At 48.2% G+C, this 23,234-nt stretch overlaps 1 protein-coding gene across 2 annotated transcripts in view; it reads left to right on the top strand.

The window, feature by feature from the left end:
* Nucleotides 1–738: 738 nt before the first annotated feature.
* Pka-C3 (Protein kinase, cAMP-dependent, catalytic subunit 3) overlaps nucleotides 739–23,234 on the top strand; it is a 40,754-nt gene continuing 18,258 nt past the window's right edge. The window contains exons 1-2 of one of the 2 annotated variants that reach the window (XM_071689706.1): nucleotides 739–1,148; nucleotides 22,976–23,144. In XM_071689706.1, coding sequence (XP_071545807.1) covers nucleotides 1,016–1,148; nucleotides 22,976–23,144 — 302 coding nt within the window. In that variant the 5' untranslated portion in view covers nucleotides 739–1,015. Of the gene's footprint in view, nucleotides 1,149–15,316; nucleotides 16,380–22,975; nucleotides 23,145–23,234 lie in introns of those variants that run through there. The other variant, XM_071689707.1, reaches the window with a different exon arrangement.

Here is a 23,234-nt window from a genome sequence, read left to right on the forward strand (position 1 = left end):
ATCCCTCTTTCCACTTAATATTTGATTTTGTTGTCCTCTTGTTTGGCAACGTCAGGCTTGTCCATTGGTAGTTTCCGAGTGTCGTGAGGATCTGTTGTTTTTATATTAATCAAACGTTGCATAACGAATGTGTGCGTGCGCATGTGCAATAGGTTGTGTGTGTGTGTGTGTGTGGTTCGTGTGTGTGGTGTCGGGGGCAAGTGTCGGAAACTGTTCTCCCCCAAACCCCGTCGGGAGAGGAGGGTGGGTTTTAAAAACCGGATGTGGATGTACAAGGACACAGGGGCGTGATATCTACTTAGGCCTTGTTTGAAAAAAAAAAAAAAAAAAAAAAAAAAAAAAAAAAAAAAAAAAAAAAAAAAAAAAAAAAAAAAAAAAAAAAAAAAAAAAAAAAAAAAAAAAAAAAAAAAAAAAAAAAAAAAAAAAAAAAAAAAAAAAAAAAAAAAAAAAAAAAAAAAAAAAAAAAAAAAAAAAAAAAAAAAAAAAAAAAAAAAAAAAAAAAAAAAAAAAAAAAAAAAAAAAAAAAAAAAAAAAAAAAAAAAAAAAAAAAAAAAAAAAAAAAAAAAAAAAAAAAAAAAAAAAAAAAAAAAAAAAAAAAAAAAAAAAAAAAAAAAAAAAAAAAAAAAAAAAAAAAAAAAAAAAAAAAAAAAAAAAAAAAAAAAAAAAAAAAAAAAAAAAAAAAAAAAAAAAAAAAAAAAAAAAAAAAAAAAAAAAAAAAAAAAAAAAAAAAAAAAATGTTGTGTGTGTGTGTGTCGGGGGCAGTGTCGGCAAACTGTTCTTCCCCCACCCCCGTCGGCGGAAGAGGAGGGTGTGTAACACTCGGATGTGGATGTGACAAGGCATCCACAGGGGTCGCTGACCTTAATCTGATCTGGGTAGGCCTAATCGTTCGATACGCCATCATTGATCATTGAGCCTGTATTAACTTGACAGTGTGTGTGTGTGTGTGCAGGAGCCTAGCAATCCCTCTGTGATCTGGGCGAAGGCTGTAGATAAGGCGTGTTCCAGCTCAACCATGATGTCTGGTGGGCGAATGGGCGGCCGGCGGCGAGTGGGCGTGCACAAGGAGCCGCCCTCACCATCTGCCAATGGGGTTGCGGCCCCCAGACAGTATTCCCTCCACGACTTCGATATTGTTAAGACAATTGGTAAGTCCATATCTACCTCTGACTATTCTTTTTCTCTGACACTTGAAGGAAACTTATCTCTCGGGGAAGCGGTTAATAAAGCAATACAATATCATCATATGTACTAGATTATATATGTATTGATCAGATTTGGTTGGGTTTGTGTTTTACACTTAGTGGCTGATGTTTAATGTCGTTTCGTCCGATTTGATTGCGTCTGGTGGAGAAGTGGTTGACGACGCTCGATTTCTGTAGGAGTGGCGCCGATGTCAATCAAGTTTTGATAATTGCGCGTGTGGGGTTGGGTTTAGGATGATGTCCTTGCCGTACTTGCGTCTCTTTATATGGAGATATATCGACTTATCTGCAGTGCCATAACAGCTGGTGTGTTTGGTCGGTGCCACAAGTCCATGACGATGAGAGCCGCTAGCTAGCATCTTCATGCATATTAACGGGACCTAAAGGGTGTGAACCTGGGGATTTTTATGATATATATATATATATATATATATATATATATATATATGTGTGTGTGTGTGTGTGTGTGTGTGTGTTGTATTTGCTGTCTATGTATGTAATTATATGTATTGTACTGGTATGGATATTTTTTGTAACACTCGTTGAGCCCCATCTTTTGAACATTCTTTGCCATCGCCCACCCTTTCACACTTCTATGCTGGCCACATTTACCACAACCTCGTTTACACCTTATTCCATCACTCTTAGATGCTTCTGTATATATTTCTAAACAAGTTTGTTGTCTGATTCAATGGCAGTTCTGTCTCTACTTTTTTTTTTTTTTTGAAGAAGTGTTCACTCTACGACATAAATTTGGATTAAGAACCTAAAGCTACGTAGTGATCAGCCACCCGCTCACTTTTCTCTCTAACATGGTGGGCAGGTTTAAGACACCTAGCCTTTCCCTGTAGCTTAGTTCTCTTTAATATTCTGTGCTATCTTTGTTACACAATTCTTTGACCTCCTCTATAAGTTCTTTGTGCTTTAGGGGCAGGGACTAGACTTATGAAGTTTATTCTACGTTTGGTATTCTCTTAGAAACATGAACAACTTGCTAGTATTTCCGTATTCTGACACAAAAAAGCTGTTCTAATATTTTCCAGTAGACAGTTGGTTTCCCATACGAGTGGCAATGTGGGATTCTGGCGAAAGGTTAGGGACAAGGGTAGCTCAAGAGCCTATTTCACACTATGTCCCATCCTCATCACTATATTTACATATCGATGTGTGTGTGTGTGTGTGTGTGTGTGTGTGTGTGTGTAAGCGCAATAGCTGCATGATAACAGCTAGAAAGTTGAAACTTTTAGGTTTACTAAGGCGACCCCAAGGGTGTGCACCTGGGAATATATTTTTCGTAATATTTGGTGTGTGTGTGTGTGGGTGTCAGTGCCATAGGGATAAGGGGGAAGGGATAATGCAGAAGATTTATATGGAAAAAATAAATGATATCTGGTCGAGCAAAGCTAGTCATGAATATGAAAAAATTTAGCATTGAGTCGCGCAGGTATCTTTGATTATTCAAAAAAAAGTTTATAATTACCCGTATGGTTATATATTAGGTTATATATTAGTGCAGAGGTAACCAATTGAAGGTCTTAAGAATAATTACTGAACGAATTATGATATCAATGTTCACGGTGCCGATAAGCGCGTTGCTCGTTTTGAGTTAGTTTTGTACACCCGATTCGAGTCGACTTGCACCCGCTATCAATGGGCCGCTATGGGACTCGAACATTGATTAATATGAGAGGTAACGGGAAATACACTCTTCTTCACTCACCTCTAGCCTTGTATCCTTCACCCATGCTATCCGGTGAAAGGATTTGTTTGTGTACAATTGACAAGCTTGTGAAATTCTAATTGTGGGGACAGCGATGAAGTTAGATAGGGTTGGAAGTGATCTGGTGTGAGCTAGGAACTGAGGAGGTCGGTGTGGCCTTTTAAGATTTGGTTGGGACTTGTGGTTGGCAAGGGTATAGTTAGTGTGGACCTAGCCAAGCCAAACTATACCTAACCTTCGACATAAGTAACCAGGACTATAGAGTTGTATATATCCAAGTCATTATTTTATTCATTAACTTCATCACCTGACGTGTTATTCCACCGCTTGTGTCAAGCGAGAACAAAATTAGTTGCTGGTTATGAGTCTTGTTTCAGCGAGGCTCAGCTGCAAATTGCATTGCCGGCCGGCTGCAAGGGGCAGACCCGTCGAGTGGATTAGGGGGGTTGTTGTGGAGGCGGCGGCTTCCTGGGTGGAGGCCATGGATGACATGGGCTGGTATCCTGTCCCTTCTTGCGTCGCGCGGATTTCGCCCACGGGCGGAGGGAGGGAGTGAGGCAGTGGATGGCGTCAGGTGAATACGGTCGCAGGTTTTGACGGGGAGCTGCCGCGCATCCTAACTACCTCTCAGAGCGAATTCTCATGCCGAATCATGCCAGCAGCCTCGTAACTTAGATAGACTGTTAAAAGAGGAAGCGAATGTGTGGAAATTACCGTACGAGCTTGAGTGTGTGTGGAGGAATAAACTCGCGCTAGATTTCGATTGGGAAAGCATCGGTTAAGTATTGGACGAGACGCTCTCAACTACAACAAATATTAAAGCTGTTACACGAGGACAAATACCCTAAATATTATTAAGTATTCTGTTTAAACCTCATAAACCAGATGATGTCAAATATCATTACGTTCTGCTCTTTACTACCGTATATTTGCTGAAATCACTTGTCACAGTCATGTGTTATCCCTGCACTGTTATGTGCGTTAAAAGTAGGTGGACTCGTGTTTATGTTTAATTCTACTGGGTCTTTCTCAGTATTATCTTTATTGAATGATCTCATTGTTGTATCAGTTGTACATTAGCGTACTGCGCTACAATTGCTTCGTATCATTATTTGGTGTCTTTCTGTGTCGTGTGCTCCAGAGGTGAAGATGGAGGGGGTGAACCGTATTATGCCAGCTGTGGGCTCTGTCATCCGTCTCATATGTTTTCCTAACACGAAAGTTGTCTAGCGACGTCCCGCTAGATGTTTATACGTAAATCTCATAGCAGGAGTACGCTAAGACCTAGAAAACTACTATATATATATATATATATATATATATATATATATATATATATATATATATTATCGCTATTTCCGGCTTTGGCGAGGTAGCGTCAAGAACAGATAACTGAGCCTTAGAGGGAAAAATCCTCACCTGGCCCCCCTTTTCTGTTCTATCTTTTGGAAAAGTAAAAGAGAAGGGAAGGATTTCCAGCCCTCCGCTACCACCCCTTTTAATCGCCTTCTACGACGCGTAGGGAATACGTGGGAACCATTCTTTCTCCCCTGTCACCAGGGGGAATATATATATATATATATATATATTCGCTGAGACGATACGGGCAGCTGAATAGCCTAATCAAGGCCATCTCATTAACAATATCTATATACCTAGCTTAAGGTAGGTACCAACTTTATCGACTAACCCCTGGGAAAGAATGAGGAGCTGGATGTGGCAGCGAATGTAATGGAAAAGGGTTGAGTCACCGAGTAGGTGAGGGGGGGGGGGGAAGGTTCTGGAAGTGCTGAAGAATGTTTGGAAAGTGAGAGCATTACCTGGGAGGGTAAAAATGGGTATGTTGGAAGGTATATGTATGAGTCCCAACATTATCATACGGGCGCGAGGTAAGAGCTACAGTTAAGGACGTAAGGAGAAGGGTAGGTGTGTTGGAAATGAAATGTTTGAGGACAGTATGTGGTGTGAGGTGGTTTGAGCGAGTAAGTAATGGCAAAGTAAGAACTGAGAGAACTGAAGAGGTTTGCTGAGATATTTGGGCATAGGGAGAGAATGAGTGAGGAAAGATTGACCAAGAGGATATATATATATATATATATATATATATATATATATATATATATATATATATATATATATATATGTGTGTGTGTGTGTGTGTGTGTGTGTGTATGTATGTGTCTAAAATGGTGGGAACAAGCAGGATGGAAAGACCAAATTGGAGATGGATGGAATGGAAAAGATTTTGAGCGATCAGAGCCCAAACATGCTGGATGGTGAAAGGTGTGCACGGAATAGAGTGAATTGGAACAATGTGGTATGCAGGGGTCGACAGGCTGTCATTGAACTGAACCAGGGCATGTGGGGCGTCCGGGGTGAACCATGGAATAGTCTGTGGGAACCAGGTTATGGAGAGGGAGCTGTGGTTTCGGTGCATTCCACGTGACAGTTAGAGAATGGATGTAAGCGGATGCTTACTATATATATATATATATATATATATATATATATATATATATATATATATATATATATATATATAGCCCAGTTTACTGTAGCAGACTTTTATTATAAGCCTCATGACAGCAAGACTCGGGGCAGTGCCATGATGTTGGTGGCTGCCATACCATCACCATGGCACCATACCATCACCATGCCAGACTCCGGTATGTCGGTAGGGGTGCTAAGGTTAGCAGACAGCGCCGCACGGCCGTCACCGTTTCTGTCAGAATGGGCGTAAATCACACGTTTTAGAACCTATTGATAGACTTTCTACACATTAACGATACTTTCACTCCTGTCTACCAGTTGCCGGAGCCTCCCGCCAGGTGGTCGGCCCTACACACACACACACACACACACACACACACACGTGAGCACCCTTCCCCAGCCGTGCTGGCAGGGTGAGCGCCCTTCCTCAGCCCTACTGGTAGGGTGAGCGCCCTTCCCCAGCCCTACTGGTAGAGTGAGCGCCCTCCCCCAGCCCTACTGGTAGGGTGAGCGCCCTTACCCAGCCCTACTGGTAGGGTGAGCACCCTCCCCAGCCCTACTGGTAGGGTGAGCGCCCTTCCTCAGCCCTACTGGTAGGGTGAGCGCCCTTCCCCAGCCCTACTGGTAGAGTGAGCGCCCTCCCCCAGCCCTACTGGTAGGGTGAGCGCCCTTACCCAGCCCTACTGGTAGGGTGAGCGCCCTTCCCCAGCCCTACTGGTAGGGTGAGCGCCCTTCCCCAGCCCTACTGGTAGGGTGAGCGCCCTTCCCCAGCCCTACTGGTAGTGTGAGCGCCCTTCCCCAGCCCTACTGGTAGGGTGAGGAGCGCCCTTCCCCAGCCCTACTGGTAGGGTGATCACCCTTCTCAGCCCTATTGGTAGGGTGAGGAGCGCCCTTCCCCAGCCCTACTGGTAGGGTGATCACCCTTCTCAGCCCTATTGGTAGGGTGAGGAGCGCCCTTCCCCAGCCCTACTGGTAGGGTGAGGAGCGCCCTTCCCCAGCCCTACTGGTAGGGTGATCACCCTTCCCCAGCCCTACTGGTAGGGTGAGCGCCCTCCCCCAGCCCTACTGGTAGGGTGAACACCCTTCTCAGCCCTACTGGTAGTGTGAGCGTCCTCCTCAGCCCTACTGGAAGGGTGATCACCCTTCTCAGCCCTACTGGTAGGGTGAGCGCCCTCCCCCAGCCCTACTGGTAGGGTGAGCGCCTACAGAGTCACTGGGCCGTCTCAACCGTTCATTTGAGGTATCGTAGAAAGATTAGTGTGGACAGGTGTCTGGCGGCCCCACCTTGCCACTGACGTATATGCTGGTGGGTGTTACTGTACACACCAGGGATGGTGGTGGGTGTTACTGTACACACCAGGGATGGTGGTGGGTGTTACTGTACACACTGGTGTTGGGTGTTACTGTACACACCAGGGATGGTGGTTGGTGTTACTGTACGCTGTCGACTTTGGGGAGTGTGTGACGCGGGACGACACTGCCGACTGTGGGGGGTGAGAAGTATGTGTGACGCGGGACGACAGGTCACATGTACGATGGGGTGTGTAACGCAACCACAACCTCACCCAGGTGGGTGACGGGACCACAACCCACAACACCTCACCTCACCACAACAGCGTCACAACAGTGGGGAATGACGGCAAAAAATGAAGATAAATGATAAAAAAAAAATGAAATAAGCAGTGCTTGAGGGTTCACTCACCCATTCCCTCTCACCCATTCCCCCATTCACCCATTCCCCCATTCCCTTCCGCACAACACCCCTCCCTTCTCCTCCCGCACACACACCCCCCACTGAAGTCTGTATAATGCAGTGCAGACATGTGTGTGTGTGGGGCCGCCTGGACCTGGCGTGCTGTGGCCTTCCTTCTGACGCGGCGCTGGCCGAAGCCCTGGCCTTCCGAGGTCTGTCCTAGCCCTAGCCCTGGCCTCTTAGGTCTGTCCTAGCCCCTAGCCTCAGCCCTGGCCTCCTAGGTCTGACCCAGCCCCAGCCCTGGCCTCCTAGGTCTGACCCAGCCCTTAGCCTCAGCCCTGGCCTCCTAGGTCTGACCCAGCCCTAGCCTCAGCCCTGGCCTCCTAGGTGTGACCTAGCCCCTAGCCTCAGCCCTGGCCTCCTAGGTCTGACCCAGCCCTGGCCTCCTAGGTGTGACCTAGCCCCTAGCCCCAGTCCTGACCTCATAGGTCTGACCCAGCCCCTAGCCCAGCCCTGGCCCTGACCTCGTAGGTGTGACTCAACCCCTAGCCCCAGCCCTGGCCTCCTAGGTCTGACCCAGCCCTAGCCCTAGCCCTGGCCTCCTAAGTCTGTCCTAGCCCCAGGCTCCTCCTCCCAGGTCTGACTTAGCCCCAGCCCCGTCCTAGGCGTGACCCTGCCCCGTCCCTTCCCCGGTCTGGTCTGGGGTAACCCAAAATTGAGACGTCGAACTGCAACTCGGGGGACGAGGGATCTCTGGTGGAAGGAGTCGACGGTGGTGAGGTTGGTGCTGGTTACTTATTTCCGAATGGATAGATAAGCTCCACACATCGAAGTTCATAGACTGTGGTCTTACTTTGGTTGCTTCTGGTCGGTGGCCCGGATCTTGGAGGTTTCAATAGGTATTTTGGAGAAGTGTGTAATTTGGAGGATAATTGTCAAACCCTAACGGCAGTGGTGGAGTCATTAGCATAAACCCCAGTGGAGGAGTTGTGTCTAGTAACGGCTTCGTTACTGAGTGTGAGGAAGTAGAAGGGGCACCCCACCTCCGTGCCCCGTGCCCCGTGCACCGCCACAGGTGAGGGGAGTGGAAAGTGAGGATGGCCTCTCTGGTGTGTGTACAGCCATGGGATGAGACCTTCGCGCGACCTGATATTGATGGCATTGATGATTGATAGCGTTTACGGCCGTCTGGCTGGAAAGGTTCGGTGAGATCTATGAAGGCGAGAGCCACGGAGGTCTCCAAGTCTCTGTCTCTCTCTCTAGGCCGTGAGAGACAATGGTAGGAAGAAGCTGAGGCAGTAGGATCTTTGAAGAGGTCTTCGTCCAAATTGCCAAACAGTAAGGAGGCTGTGGCGTGTGCTGAGGGTTTGAAGTGGTGGGTGATTGAGGACAAATGTGTTCGGAACTCATTCCGAAAATTAGGGACTTATTGACCTCGGTGTTGAAGGGAGGGAGACTTTGAGAAGTCTTTTATGATTCGTTCATTTCGACAGGTGGAGGGAAGCATTGGTCATGGAGAGCGCTCCGTTAGATTAGGGGAGCGAACTTCTCCTTCAATGTCACAGGTTCGCCAGTGGGTGTATGGGTGTAGCAGAGCACCGTACACATAGGCTTCGCAGCTCTTTGATGGTGACTGCTGATTCTTGTATTGACCCTCGGGTTTTTTTTGTTCGCTGGGGCAGGGAGGCAACGCTGGGAATCAGAGGCCGGGTTGGTTGAGTGTGTGGCTGATAAGATGGCAATGCGAAGCGATCGTTCAACAGTCGACGCTCCTCCGGAGACGGAGATGGGCAACAGCACCAGAGAAAGGCGGGGCGCTGGTTATTGAGCCACCTCGTCTCTCAATTCCCTGTTAGTTCAGAGGATGAGATTATATTTCACGAATTACGTAATTGCTTTGGAGAGATTAGTGTTGGGGTAGAAGGCCCAGCGTAGGTTCGCTGAGCCTAAAGCGGGTTATAAACTTAGCGTACGTCTTCTGGGCGTGGTCTGAACAGATGTTTTAAGGGATACGTGATAAAGGACGCGTGTGAATGGCACAGATGTAATGATCGCATTTATTTTCAAGGTCATTCAGGCTTCGCAAAACCCTCCCCCTCCCCGAGTTCAGGGACGCTGAGGAAGTGTTTACAAGCCCAGAGAGAAAAACGTATTGCTGGCCGATTCAGTTACCTCAGGCGACTGTGTGTGTTTTGAAGCTCTGCTTCCCTCCCGTTAGAATTACTGTGTAGGGGGTGTGTGTCGCCCCCTTTGGCGGGGCCCGTACAGCCCAATAGGTGTGCACTACAGCCCATGGGGTTTGTGGAAAGGTGGTACACCACGTAGGGACGTGGGTGGGTGTGTACCAATCAGCTACCTAAGCCTAGGTGTTAACCTTGCCATCTTGCGACAGCTGAAGTTGGTCAGGTCACGGAGTGAGTGAGGTCCAGATTGGGGGAGGATGGAAGGCGGAGGGAGCGCCCTCCCCGCCCCCCAAAGGAAGGTGGTACCTTATATGTACCACCTTCCATATGGGACGACCCAGACAGGTGGTACTTCCACGCCACTCCCTTCCATAACCAGCTGGCTTCGGCCACCACCCTCTACTACTAGTCCGTCCATATTTGATGGTGACATTTCTATACCCTTCCCCAACACCCCCTTCCCGTGCACTTGCTTAAGACATTATTAGACACGTTTAGCGTGTGGTTCCGTCTGTAGATTGTCTTGTGGTCAACCCCTGCTATGGGTACGGTGTTTTCTCTCGAGCCATAACAACTCTGTATTTTCGTGGGTTACAGTGTGGTCTTGAGCTCCGTATGTACCCGGAGATCTGTATCGACTGTATGGCGAGATGGAGGTACTGTAACGAGCCTGTATGTTGTTACTGTAGGCCAGCCTGGGTCTGTATGGTGTTACTGTCAGTGAGTCGTGACGGTGTGTGGGTGTGAGTCGTGACGGTGTGTGGGTGTGAGCCGTGACGGTGTGGGTATGAGCCGTGACGGTGTGGGTATGAGCCATGACGGTGTGTGGGTATGAGCCGTGACGGTGTGTGGGTGTAAGCCGTGACGGTGTGAGTATGAGCCGTGACGGTGTGTGGGTGTGAGCCTTGACGGTGTGGGTGTGAGCCATGACGGTGTGTGGGTATGAGCCGTGACGGTGTGTGGGTGTAAGCCGTGACTCTGTGGGTGTGAGCCGTGACGGTGTGTGGGTGTGAGCCTTGACGGTGTGGGTGTGAGCCGTGACGATGTGGGTATGAGCCGTGACGGTGTGGGAGTGAGTCGTGACGGTGTGGGTATGAGCCGTGACGGTGTGGGTGTGAGTCGTGACGGTGTGGGTGTGAGCCGTGACGATGTGGGTATGAGCCGTAACCGTATAGGTATGAGTCGTGACGGTGTGGGTGTGAGCCGTGACGGTGTGGGTGTGAGTCGTGACGGTGTGGGTGTGAGCCGTGACGGTGTGGGTGTGAGCCGTGACGGTGTGGGTGTGAGCCGGGACGGTATGTATCGTGAGCCGTGACGGTGTGTGAGGGATGAGCCGTACACGTGGAAACAACCACCCCCACACTCCCTCCTTCCTTCCCTCCTTCATCATCAGGGTACACAACATAGCAGGACTATATATATATATATATATATATATATATATATATATATATATATATATATATATATATATATATATATTGGACAATCACATGTTTACCAAATGGCGTCCTAGCTTCTTCGTCTCTTCGATGTATATCAACTGTTATATTTCTCTCTTGTGTCTCCCCTGATGATGTGATTATTACACGAAAGTGCACTTGGGAACTTTTCGTGTTTCATTTTCCCCGTGGACTCATAGGAATATATATATATATATATATATATATATATATATATATATATATATATATATATATATATATATATATATATATATATATATATATATTTATATTTATATAAATATATATTAACAGTGGTAACACAGCACACCATATTGCATGAACACGGCACACAACACAGCCTGGCTGTAACACGTACATTGTGGTGGCGTTATTTACCACGTGACGCATCACATCTGCCCCGTGTCATCCCTGATGGCAATCTCGTGACACACAAGACGCGCGCGCGCATGCGTGTGTGTGTGTGTGTGTGTGTGTGTGTGTGTGTGGTTGGGGTTGTAACGAAATCACAACCTCTACGCCGTGGCCTGAGCGACACCCGATCTATTGTCATAACATGGCATGGTAGTGGTCCATCCTCTCTCTCTCTCTCTCTCTCTCTCTCTCTCTCTCTCTCTCTCTCTCTCTCTCTCTCTCTCTCTCTCTCTCTCTCTCTCTCAACGGGAGGTCGTACGCCTGTTGACTCTCCCTCCTCCACCTTCGTGGTATACCCAAGGTGCCATGTAGTCATTCACCTGAGCTGCCTCCGTCGTGCCGTTCGTGGTGGTGTTGCGTGCCCCCCTTGGCAATCAGGCCAGTAAATTAATCCCCCAGGTCTTTAACGACGCCGAGGCGTCACCCGTATCAGGAAGCGACCATCGTGGGACCCCTGTCTCGTCACTCTCCGGCAGAGGGAGGTGGGTGTGTATATGACGCCTCTTTTCCCACGGGCTCCTCCGGCAGGAGGGTCGTGGGACGTTGTCGCAGCCCGGCTCCTGCAGCAGTGTGAGCTATGGGACCTTCGGCCTCCCTAGCCTCTAGCAGCAGAGAGCCCAAGTATCCACACACTAACTGAGGACCTAGGGTTAGCAAGTCCCTTCTACAGAAGCTCCACGAGACCCGGCATTCGTGCAGATTTCCTAAGGAACGCCTGCCTCACCACACCTCCCGTCTACACTGGCACCGTACATCAGCTTCGTCCTTTTTTTTTTTCGTCTCCAGCACCTCGAGATACCAGCCTCACCTCCTGCACCGGGAGGAACCTTCCCACGTCATCTCGCCTTACTTCAGCACGCCTTAGCTTTCTTACCTAATCCTGCACCCCTTGCAGCAGCGCGCCCTGAATTACACCACACCTCTTCGGTACTTACCCAAGAAAGCACCGGGCTGTTGCAGCGAGTTTCCGGGCCGCCTCCCTCCCTCCCAACCCCCTAAGTCCGGTCACTATCAGCGACCAAAGGAAGCCTCAGGTTGTAGTTTACCCGCGAAATATTCACACAGTCGGACCCTTGCACATCTCTGAGTGCCCTGCCGCTACAGTAGCACCATATCAAGGCTGTAGCACGTCCCTGTGAGTCCTGCCGATACAGTAGCACCATATCAAGGCTGTAGCACGTCCCTGAGTGCCCTGCCGCTACAGTAGCACCATACCAAGGCTGTAGCACGTCCCTGAGTGCCCTGCCGCTACAGTAGCACGTCCCTGAGTGCCCTGCCTCTACAGTAGCCCCATATCAAGGCTGTAGCACGTCCCTGAGTGCCCTGCCGCTACAGTAGCACCATACCAAGGCTGTAGCACGTCCCTGAGTGCCCTGCCGCTACAGTAACACCATACCAAGGCTGTAACACGTCCCTGAGTGCCCTGCCGCTACAGTAGCACCATACCAAGGCTGTAGCAGGTCCCTGAGTGCCCTGCCGCTACAGTAGCACCATACCAAGGCTGTAGCACGTCCCTGAGTGCCCTGCCGCTACAGTAGCACCATACCAAGGCTGTAGCAGGTCCCTGAGTGCCCTGCCGCTACAGTAGCACCATACCGAAGCTGTAGCACGTCCCTGAGTGCCCTGCCGCTACAGTAGCACCATACCAAGGCTGTAGCACGTCTCTGAGTGCCCTGCCGCTACAGTAGCACCATACCAAGGCTGTAGCACGTCCCTGAGTGCCCTGCCGCTACAGTAGCACCATACTTGTTGGACCGTCTCTTATCAGACATAATGAAAATATTAATATGATTTAGAATCTTGGTTTATATCAGTTAGATAACATATGATAACTTCATTGATGACGAAAAAGAGTAGATATGTTGACCTGCTTTTGTAACATGGTAGAGGTGTGTGTGTGTGTGTGTGTGTGTGTGTGTGTGTGTGTGTGTGTGTGTGTACCTTCTCTGGCAGGCCCCCATCACCCCTGGGCGGTAATGCCAGGTCGACCCACCCACACACCCACGCACCGACACACACACACACACACACACACCCGCCCCACAACTCCCCTGCCACTTTTTTCCCATCTGTAGGGTCGAGTGTCGCTATATATAGGGTAGGGCGCCCGTTTTGGCAATACCACAGGGTATGGTGGCCTTGTTGGCAATAACGCTAGGGTATGATGTCCTTGTTGGCCCTTCATATGAAGAAAAACGTGATTATGGTGTTCTGTGGTTCTGTAACATAATGTACTGTGCTCATATCCCTTTCTTGTTTGGTAGTGTATGGTGTCGTGGTCATAATGTACGTGGTTGGTTACATCAACATGTGACCTTTGATGTTAGACAGTGGATGGTGTCTTGGCTGTCTTGATGTGTGGTGTTTTCGATGGTTTCGGTATAAGGTATGGTGTCCTGGTTGGCTGTGGTATAAGGTATGGTGTGCTGGTTGGCTGTAATATAAGGCATGGTGTCCTGGTTGGCTGTAATATAAGGCATGGCGTCCTGGTTGGCTGTAATATAAGGTATGGTGTCCTGGTTGGCTGTGATATAAGGCATGGTGTCCTGGTTGGCTGTAATATAAGGCATGGCGTCCTGGTTGGCTGTAATATAAGGTATGGTGTCCTGGTTGGCTGTAATATAAGGTATGGTGTCCTGGTTGGCTGTAATATAAGGCATGGTGTCCTGGTTGGCTGTGATATAAGGCATGGTGTCCTGGTTGGCTGTAATATAAGGCATGGTGTCCTGGTTGGCTGTAATATAAGGCATGATGTCTTAGGAGGTGAGTGTTGGCTGGTGGTCAGTGGATGGCGTGAAGAGACCTCCTCGCCATTAATGGATTTGAAGCTGTCAAGTGTTGTGTGGGATTCTCTTATCCCTGGTTGTGGTTATGAGTTTGGCTGATTGGTTAATTTGCAGTCGTTGGTCGGCTGGTTGGGTATTGGCTGCTGGCATGTTGGTTGGGTCGTGGCTCGTTGTTGGTTGGATGGTTATCGGCTGGTTGGTCGATTGGCTGGTTAGTTATTGGTCGTTAGCTGGTTGATCAGTGGCTGGTTGGTTATTGGTCGTTAGCTGGTTGGTTATTGGTCGTTAATTCGTGGGTTATGGGTCGTTACTTGGTTGATCAGTGGCTGGTTGGTTATTGATCGTTAGCTGCTTGATCAGTGGCTGGTTGTTGGCTAGTGAAGTCAACATATATTGTGTACGATAAGCCAATGTTTTTTTAAGCCTATGTTAAGCAAAGAGGTTGGAGAGGGGAGGCGATGGGTCGGGTTCGTGACCCCACTGCTCTGGCCCCATAGGGGTGGCTTGGCCGCTTCTACCGCAGTGTTGACCCTTTTAATGACCTGACCTGGTCAGAGATTCCTTGGGGGGGTCAGGTTGGACCACGCCTTTACCCGCAGCTCTCATTAGGGTTCGGAAACTACCCCACACAGTTGCTAAGGCGACAAGAAATGCGTGCTTGGGACGCGTTTTAAAAAAAAGAATAGTTTTGAGAAACGGACAGTTTCTGTATGACTCTGTTCAGAGTTTAATGTCTTGGGCTGAATATGAGATGGCTGTCTGAGGCTGGATGGCGATATATGGGTGGCAGTTGGGTAAGACGTGTGTGTGTGTGTGTGTGTGTGTGTGAGTGAACCACCAGGAGCTGCTGGTGACATACAGGTGGTGAGGAGGGCAAGCAAGCACAGGCTAAAACTGAATATAGGTTAGAGATCACACGACTCTGGGGTGGGGGTGTTGGTGGGTGAGAAATGGAACCATTGGTAAGGGCGTCCTCCCTCCCCCGTGTTCTTGGCGGGCGGGTATGCCAGACGCGCTGACTGATACCCGAAGGTAAACAGAAGAGGGATAAAGGATTTGAAATAGTAATAAAAAAAGGAAATGCGTGAAATATAGAACGTTGTATAGAGTATGGGAAGAAAATATATATATATATATATATATATATATATATATATATATATATATATATATATATATATATATATATATATATATTATCCCTGGGGATAGGGGAGAAAGAATACTTCCCACGTATTCCCTGCGTGTCGTAGAAGGCGACTTTAAAAGGGAAGGGAGCGGGGGGCTGGAAATCCTCCCCTCTCGTTTTTTTTTTTTTTTAATTTTCCAAAAGAAGGAACAGAGAAGGGGGCCAGGTGAGGATATTCCCTCAAAGGTCCAGTCCTCTGTTCTTAGCGCTACCTTGCTAATGCGGGAAATGGCGAATAGTACGAAAAAAAAGAAAGATATATATATATATGTATTATGAATCGCCTGCCGGAAGGCTTTTGACGTCAGAGGTAAACAAAGGTAGCGCGTAATGGATGACCTCCGTGTGTTGATCAGCGAAATAATTTGTCTTTTTTCTGCCTCCCAGGCGAGTTGAAGATCGTCTGGATGTCACCGCTCGTTGAGAGTATACCCAGTAGGTCCAAGGACTTGGTAATAATCAGACCATATCTTTATTATCGGAGGCTTTCAACCCCATCATGTTTGGTATCAATTTGCTGTTTTTATAGTAGTAGTAGTGGTAGTAGAAGTAGTTGTAGTAGTAGTAGTAGTCTGTCTACTGGACTTTGGTGACATGGTGTTGATATACCTGATGTGGTGAAGCTATACGAAATATCACGGTTGAGCTTAAATGTGTAATTTATAGATTATTTAATATAGAGTGAACGCGAGCCTAGTCGAATCCATTTACCAGGTAACGAGTGGACACAAAAAAAATTATACGCAGACCCTCAGCCGCGGATGAAGAAAGCTAAGGTCTCGTCATCATACAAGGAGGTCGCCCTTTACCTTGAGGTAGCCAGGCCAGTGGACGCGCGTGTGTGTGTGTGGGGGCGCGGGGGCCTTTGACGTGCAAGCGCGACCCGTCATGGCCGCCGACCAAGACGCTGACAGCAGTGTCACCTCTTATATACGTCTTCCGGCGAGTGCTGGCCCGCGTGCCAAGCTGTGCAGCTGTTCTGTGCTGCACTGGCCCCCGTCGTCTGCCAAGGTGTGTGCAGCTGTTCCCTTGCGGCTCCGAAGGGTGAGGGCTAGAAGGTGGCTCGTTAATTGAACGCTTGCGCCCAACCCGCCCTCCTTATTACCCACCTCTCGCAACTCTTTGACATCGGACGCCTTCTCGGAAAAACACGAATACATAATTCTCCATGAACCCAAAAGACGGTTAAGAAGAAGAAGAAGAAGAAGAAGAAGAAGAAGAAGAAAAGAGTAGGTAAGTGATAAATTTGCAGACTTGGGCACTGGGTTACATCTCTACGCGGAAGTCTCAGTAATAGTGGGAAAAGTCGGGGGATGTGTGCGGTCGTCGGTATATCATCGGCTGGCAGTTGGCGGCGCCACTTGTACCATTTCTTCACTGTACTGTAGACTTGTCACCATGAGCTGCCGTTCACATCACTATATATATATATGTCTGTGTAAGATGTAATACACGAGAGCGCTCGGGAATTTTCATTTGACTATGTGGTTATTAGCATATATATATATATATATATATATATATATATATATATATATATATATATATATATATATATATATATATATACCATGCTGAAGAAGGGGGTAGCGATGCTGTTTCTTGTGGGGCGGGGTAGCGCCAGGAAAGGATGAAGGCAAGCAAGTATATGTACATGTGTATATATGCATGTATGGGCGTTTATGTATATATGCAAGTGTGTGAGTGGATGGCCCATTCTTCGTCTGTTTCCTGGCGCTACCTCGCTGACGTGGGCAACCGATCAAGTCCCATAGATTTATTGATATATTTATATAATGTCCACGTTATCTGTTGTAGACTATGCACCACTGTACCCTGAGAATCGAACCCTGGACCATCCGTGTAGCAAGCAGCTAGCCAGGTAGCCCAGCGCCACCCTCCCCAGGTCACGACGGGCTTAAAACAGCTTCCCTTCCGTAACTCACCCGCTGATTCACGGACCTGGCTGATGCGTCAACGCGTCCTTTACCGAGTGTAAAATACTCTGCCGCTCACGATCGTTGGACAGGCAAGGCACGAAGGCTCTTCTTTTTTTTGAATAGACTCCCGAGGCACTACGGTTATGTGCGCATACCTCAACCATGTCATGTGCACATGATAGCTGATGTACTAGTGCACTATTTTTTGGCCATCTGCCTGACACGGGGTTGGTCCGGGTTCGATTCTCGGGGTATAATAGTCTATATATATATATATATATATATATATATATATATATATATATATATATATTTATTTATTTATGTTGCTTTGTCGCTGTCTCACGCGTTAGCGATTTAGCGTAAGGAAACAGGCGAAAGAATGGCCCACCCCACCCACATACACATGTATATACACACACGTCCTCACAGGCACATATATATACACATGTACATAATTTATACCACTGTTGCCTTTATTCATTCCCGTCGCCACCCCGCCACACATGAAATGACAACTCCCTCTCCCCCATGTATTTCACTATTCCTGCGGCACACTTGTGGGGCTGCGCTACAAAAAGTACTTCGAGACATCTTTTTTTTTTTTTCTAAAACGTTTCGCATCGTAAGCTCTCGTTGTTGGACCTCATTCTGTCGGAAGCACAGGGATATTATTTACATCGTCCGTTGTGATCTGTAACTTTAAAAGGTTGTGATCAAGTCATTCATAACTTTTTTATTTATTTATTTACAGTGATGGACAGATATATACATAGCCTTAGTCTTCCCTCTCTAATTCAGATATCATAACTTTGGCCTCAATCTTTTTGCTATTCGTTGGGCCTTTTTTTCTGTCAGACTCCTCACAGTGTGTCCTAACCCCTCACAGTGTGTCCTAACCTCTCATAGTGTGTCCTAACCTCTCATAGTGTGTCCTAACCTCTCACAGTGTGTCCTAACCTCTCATAGTGTGTCCTAACCTCTCATAGTGTGTCCTAACCTCTCATAGTGTGTCCTGACCCCCTCACAGTGTGTCCTAGCCCCTCACAGTGTGTCCTGACCCCTCACAGCGTGTACTGACCCTTCAAAGTATGTTAAGTCCCTTCACAATGTGTTCTAACCCCTCACACTGTGTCCTGACCCCTCACACTGTTCCTTGACCCCTCGCACTGTCCTGCACTTCACACTGTGTACTGACCCGTCACACTATGTGTTCTAACCTCTCACAATATATCCCAATCATTAGCAGTGTTTCCTAACCCCTCGTAGGATGCCCTGACCCCTCACAGTTCACACCCAGTTTCCTGACACCCCATAGTGTGTCCTGACCTCTCACACTTGTGTTCTGACCTCACACTCTGTCTTGATCCCTCACACTGTGTCCTGACCCACTCACAGCATGTTTTCACTCCTCACAAATTGCTTTGACCCCAAACACTGTGTGTTGTGACCCTTCGCAATATTTCCTGACACCTAACAGTGTGTTCTGAGCCCTCACAGTGTGTTCTGACTCATTATAGTGAGTCTTAAGCCTTCATAATGTGTCCTGAGCCCTCAGTATGTTTTGAGCCAGTATGTCATAACCCCTCATAGTGTGTTCTGAGCCCTCATAGTGTGTCCTGAGTCCTCATAGTGTGGTGTGAGTCCTCATAGTGTGTCCTGAGCCCTCATAGTGTGTTCTGAGTTCTCATAGTGTGTCTTGAGCCCTCATAGTGTGTTCTGAGTTTTCATAGTGTGTCTTGAGCCCTCATAGTGTGTTCTGAGTCCACATAGTATGTCCTGAGCCCTCACAGTGTGTCCCGAGCCTTCCATAGTATGTCGAGAGCCCTCACAGTGTGTCCTTACCCCTCATAGTGTGTCCTGACCCCTCATGGTGTGTCCTAACCTTTCATAGTGTGTCCTAAGCCCTCATAGTGTGTTCTGAGCCCTTACAGTGCGTTCTGAGCCCTCATAGTGTGTCCTGAGCCCTCATAGTATGTTCTAAGCCCTCACAGTATGTCCTGACCCCTCATAGTAGGTCCTAAGCCCTCATAGTGTTTCCTGGCCCATCGTAGTGTGTCCTGAGCCGTCATGGTGTGTCCTGAGCCCGTTTAGTGTGCTCGGATCCCTCACAGTGTGTCCTGAGCCCTCACAGTGTGTTCTGACCCTTTATAATATGTCCTAGCCCCTCATAGTGTGTCATGAGCCCCCACAGTGTTTTCTCACCCCTTATAGTGAGTCTTAAGCCTTCACAGTATGTTTTGAGCCCTTATTGTGTGTCCTGAGCCCTCACAGTGTGTTCTGACCCCTCATAGCGTGTCCTGAGCCCTCACAATGTGTTCTGATCCATCATAGTGTGTCCTGAGCCTTCACACAGTGTTCTGACCCCTTATAGTGTGTCCAGAGCCCTCATAGTGTGCACTGGGGTCTCACAGTGTGTTCCCATCTCTTGTAATGTGTCCTGAACACTCATAGTGTGTCCTGAGCAATCACAGTGTGTACTGAGCCCTTAGAGTGTGTCTTATGCCCTCATAGTGGGTCCTGAACCCTCACATTGTGTCCTGACCCCTCACAGTGTGTCCTGAGCCCTCATAGTGTGTCCTGAGCCCTCACAGTGTATACTGAGCCCTTACAGTGTGTCTTATGCCCTCATAGTGTGTCCTGAGCCCTCACAATGTGTTCTGACCCCTCATAGTGTGTCCTGAACCCTCACGGTGTGTCCTGACCCCTCACAGTGTGTCCTGAGCCCTCATTGTGTGTTCTGATCCCTTATAGTTTGTCCTAGACACTCATAGTGTGTCCTGAGCCCTCACAGTGTGTTCTGATCCCTCATAGTATGTCCTGAGCCCTCACAGTGTGTTCCGATCCCTCATAGTGTGTTCTGACCACTCATAGTGCTCTCTGACCTCTTATAGTATGTCTTGAGCACTCATAGTGTGTCCTGAGCCCTCACACGGTGTTCTAACCCCTTATAGTGTGTCCTGAGCACTCACAGTGAATACTGAGCCCTCATAGTGTGTTCTGACTCCTCATAGCGTGTTCTGAGCCCTCACAGTGTGTTCTGAACTCTTATTGTGTGCCCTGAGCGTCCACACTGTGTTTGACCCTTTGAAGTGCGTCTAGAGCCCTCATAGTGTGTCCTGAGCCCTCACAGTGTGTTCTTATCCCTCATAGTATGTCTTGAGCCCTTACAGTGTGTCATAGTGTGACCTGAGCCCTCACAGTTTGTTCTGACCACTCATAGCGTGTCCTGAGCCCTCACAGTGTGTTCCGATCCCTCATAGTGTGTCATGACCCCTCATAGTGCTCTCTGACCTCATATAGTATGTCTTGAGCACTCATAGTGTGTCCTGAGCCCTCACACAGTGTTCTAACCCCTTATAGTGTGTCCTGAGCACTCACAGTGAATACTGAGCCCTCATAGTGTGTTCTGACTCTTCATAGTAAGTTCTGAGCCCTCACAGTGTGTTCTGACCCCTTATACTGTGTCCTGTGCCCTTACAGTGTGTTCTGATCCCTCATAGTGTGTCTTGAACCCTTACAGTGTGTCATGACCCCTCTTAGTGTGTACTGAGCTCTCACATTGTGTTCTGTCCATATCATAGCGTGATACGAGCCCTCACAGTGTGTTTTAATCCTTCATATTGCGTCCTGAGCCCTCACAGTGCGTTCTGACCTCATAGTGTGTCCTGAACACTCACAGTAAGTACTTAGCCCTTATAGTGTGTCCTGAGCCCTCACAGTGTGTCCTAAGCCCTCATATTGTGTCCTGACCCCTCATGGTGTGTCCTGAGCTCCCATAGTGTGTCCTGACCCATCATAGTGTGCCCTTAGCCCGCATAGTGTGTTCTGAGCCCTCACAGTGTGTTCTGAGCCCTTACAGTGTGTCTTATGCCCTCATAGGGTGCCATGATCCGTCACAGTGTGTCCTGAACCCTCACAGTGTGTCTTGAACCCTAAAAGTGTGTTCGGACCCCTTATAGTGTGTCCTAAACCCTCATAGTGTGTTCTGACGCCTTATGATATGTCCTGACCCCTCATAATGTGTCCTGAGCCCTCACAGTGTGTTCTGACCCCTTACAGTGAGTCTAGAGCCCTCACAGTGTGTTCTGAACCCTCATAGTGTGTCCTGAGCCCTCACAGTGTGTCCTGAGCCCTCATAGTGTGTTCTGAACCCTCATAGTGTGTCCTGAGCCCTCACAGTGTGTTCTGACCCCTTACAGTGAGTCTAGAGCCCTCACAGTGTGTTCTGAACCCTCATAGTGTGTACTGAGCCCTCACAGTGTGTCCTGAGCCCTCACGGTATGTTCTGAACCCTCATAGTGTGTCCTGAGCCCTCACAGTGTGTCCTGAGCCCTCACAGTGTGTTCGGACCCCTCACAATGTGTCCTGAGCCCTCACAGTGTGTTCTGACCCCTTACAGTGAGTCTAGAGCCCTCACAGTGTGTTCTGAACCCTCATAGTGTGTACTGAGCCCTCACAGTGTGTCCTGAGCCCTCACGGTATGTTCTGAACCCTCATAGTGTGTCCTGAGCCCTCACAGTGTGTCCTGAGCCCTCACAGTGTGTTCTGAGCCCTCACAGTGTGTTCTGACCCCTTACAGTGAGTCTTGAGCCCTCACAGTATGTTCTGAACCCTCATAGTGTGTCCTGAGCCCTCATAGTGTGTCCTGACCCCTCATAGTGTGTCCTGAGCCCTCACAGTGTGTTCTGATCCCTTACAGTGAGTCTTGAGCCCTCACAGTATGTTCTGAACCCTCATAGTGTGTCCTGAGCCCTCATAATGTGTCCTGAGCCCTCACAGTGTGTTCTGACCCCTTACAGTGAGTCTTGAGCCCTCACAGTATGTTCTGAACCCTCATAGTGTGTCCTGAGCCCTCATAATGTGTCCTGAGCCCTCACAGTGTGTTCTGACCCCTTACAGTGAGTCTTGAGCCCTCACAGTATGTTCTGAACCCTCATAGTGTGTCCTGAGCCCTCATAATGTGTCCTGAGCCCTCACAGTGTGTTCTGACCCCTTACAGTGAGTCTTGAGCCCTCACAGTATGTTCTGAACCCTCATAGTGTGTCCTGAGCCCTCATAGTGTGTCCTGAGCCCTCACAGTGTGTTCTAACCTCTTATAGTGTGGCCTGAGCCTTCATAGTGTGTTCTGGGCCCTCACAGTGTGTTCTGACCTCTTATAGTATGTTCTGACCTCTTATTGTGTATCCTGAGCCCTCATAGTGTGTCCTGAACCCTCACAGAGTGTTCTGGGCCCTCATAGTGTGGCCTGAGCCCTCATAGTGTGTCCTGAACCCTCACAGAGTGTCCTGAGCCCTCATAGTGTGTCCTGAGCCCTCATAGTGTGTCCTGAGCCCTCACAGTGTGTTCTAAGCCTTCACATTGTGTTCTGACCTCCTATAGTGTGTTCTGACCTCTTATAGTGTATCCTGAGCCCTCATAATGTGTCCTGGACCCTCATAGAGTGTTCTGACCCCTTATAGTGTGTCCTGAGCACTTACAGTGAGTCCTGAGCCCTCACAGTGTGTTCTGACCCCTTATAGTGTGTCCTGAGCACTCACAGTGAGTACTGAGCCCTCACAGTGTGTTCTGACCCCTTATAGTGTTTCCTTGGCATTCACAGCGAGTTCTGACCCCTCACTGTGTGTCTTGACTCTCTACAGCATGACCCAACCCTTTACAGTGCGTCTTGACCCCTCACAGTGTGTCAAACTCTTCACAGCATAACCAGACTCCACACATTGTGTCCTGGCCCCCCTTACACTGTGTCCTGACTCTTCACAGTGTACCCTCATTATAGAAGTATTGTAAACCCAGGCCTGGCTTGTAAAGAGACTTCTCAGGCCTGGGAGTGACAGTGACCATCCCTTTATTTTTCACCCAGCATTAACCAGCCTCTCCTGTCCCCAGGTACGGGCACATTTGGCCGGGTTTGTCTGTGTCGGGACAAGGTGACGTCTCAGTATCTAGCCATGAAGATCCTTGCCATCAGCGATGTCATCAGGCTGAAGCAGGTCGACCACGTCAAGAATGAGAAGAATATCCTCCGCCTCGTCACTCACCCCTTCATCATACAGATGTAAGTGTTGTATGGTAGGTAACTCATCTCTGCATATTACAGAGGTAAGATCATGTGGTCATTTGTGCCTATATTGTAAATTTTTGAGTT

The sequence above is a fragment of the Panulirus ornatus genome, chromosome 47 (assembly GCF_036320965.1).
Source record: "Panulirus ornatus isolate Po-2019 chromosome 47, ASM3632096v1, whole genome shotgun sequence".
NCBI lineage: Eukaryota > Metazoa > Arthropoda > Malacostraca > Decapoda > Palinuridae > Panulirus > Panulirus ornatus.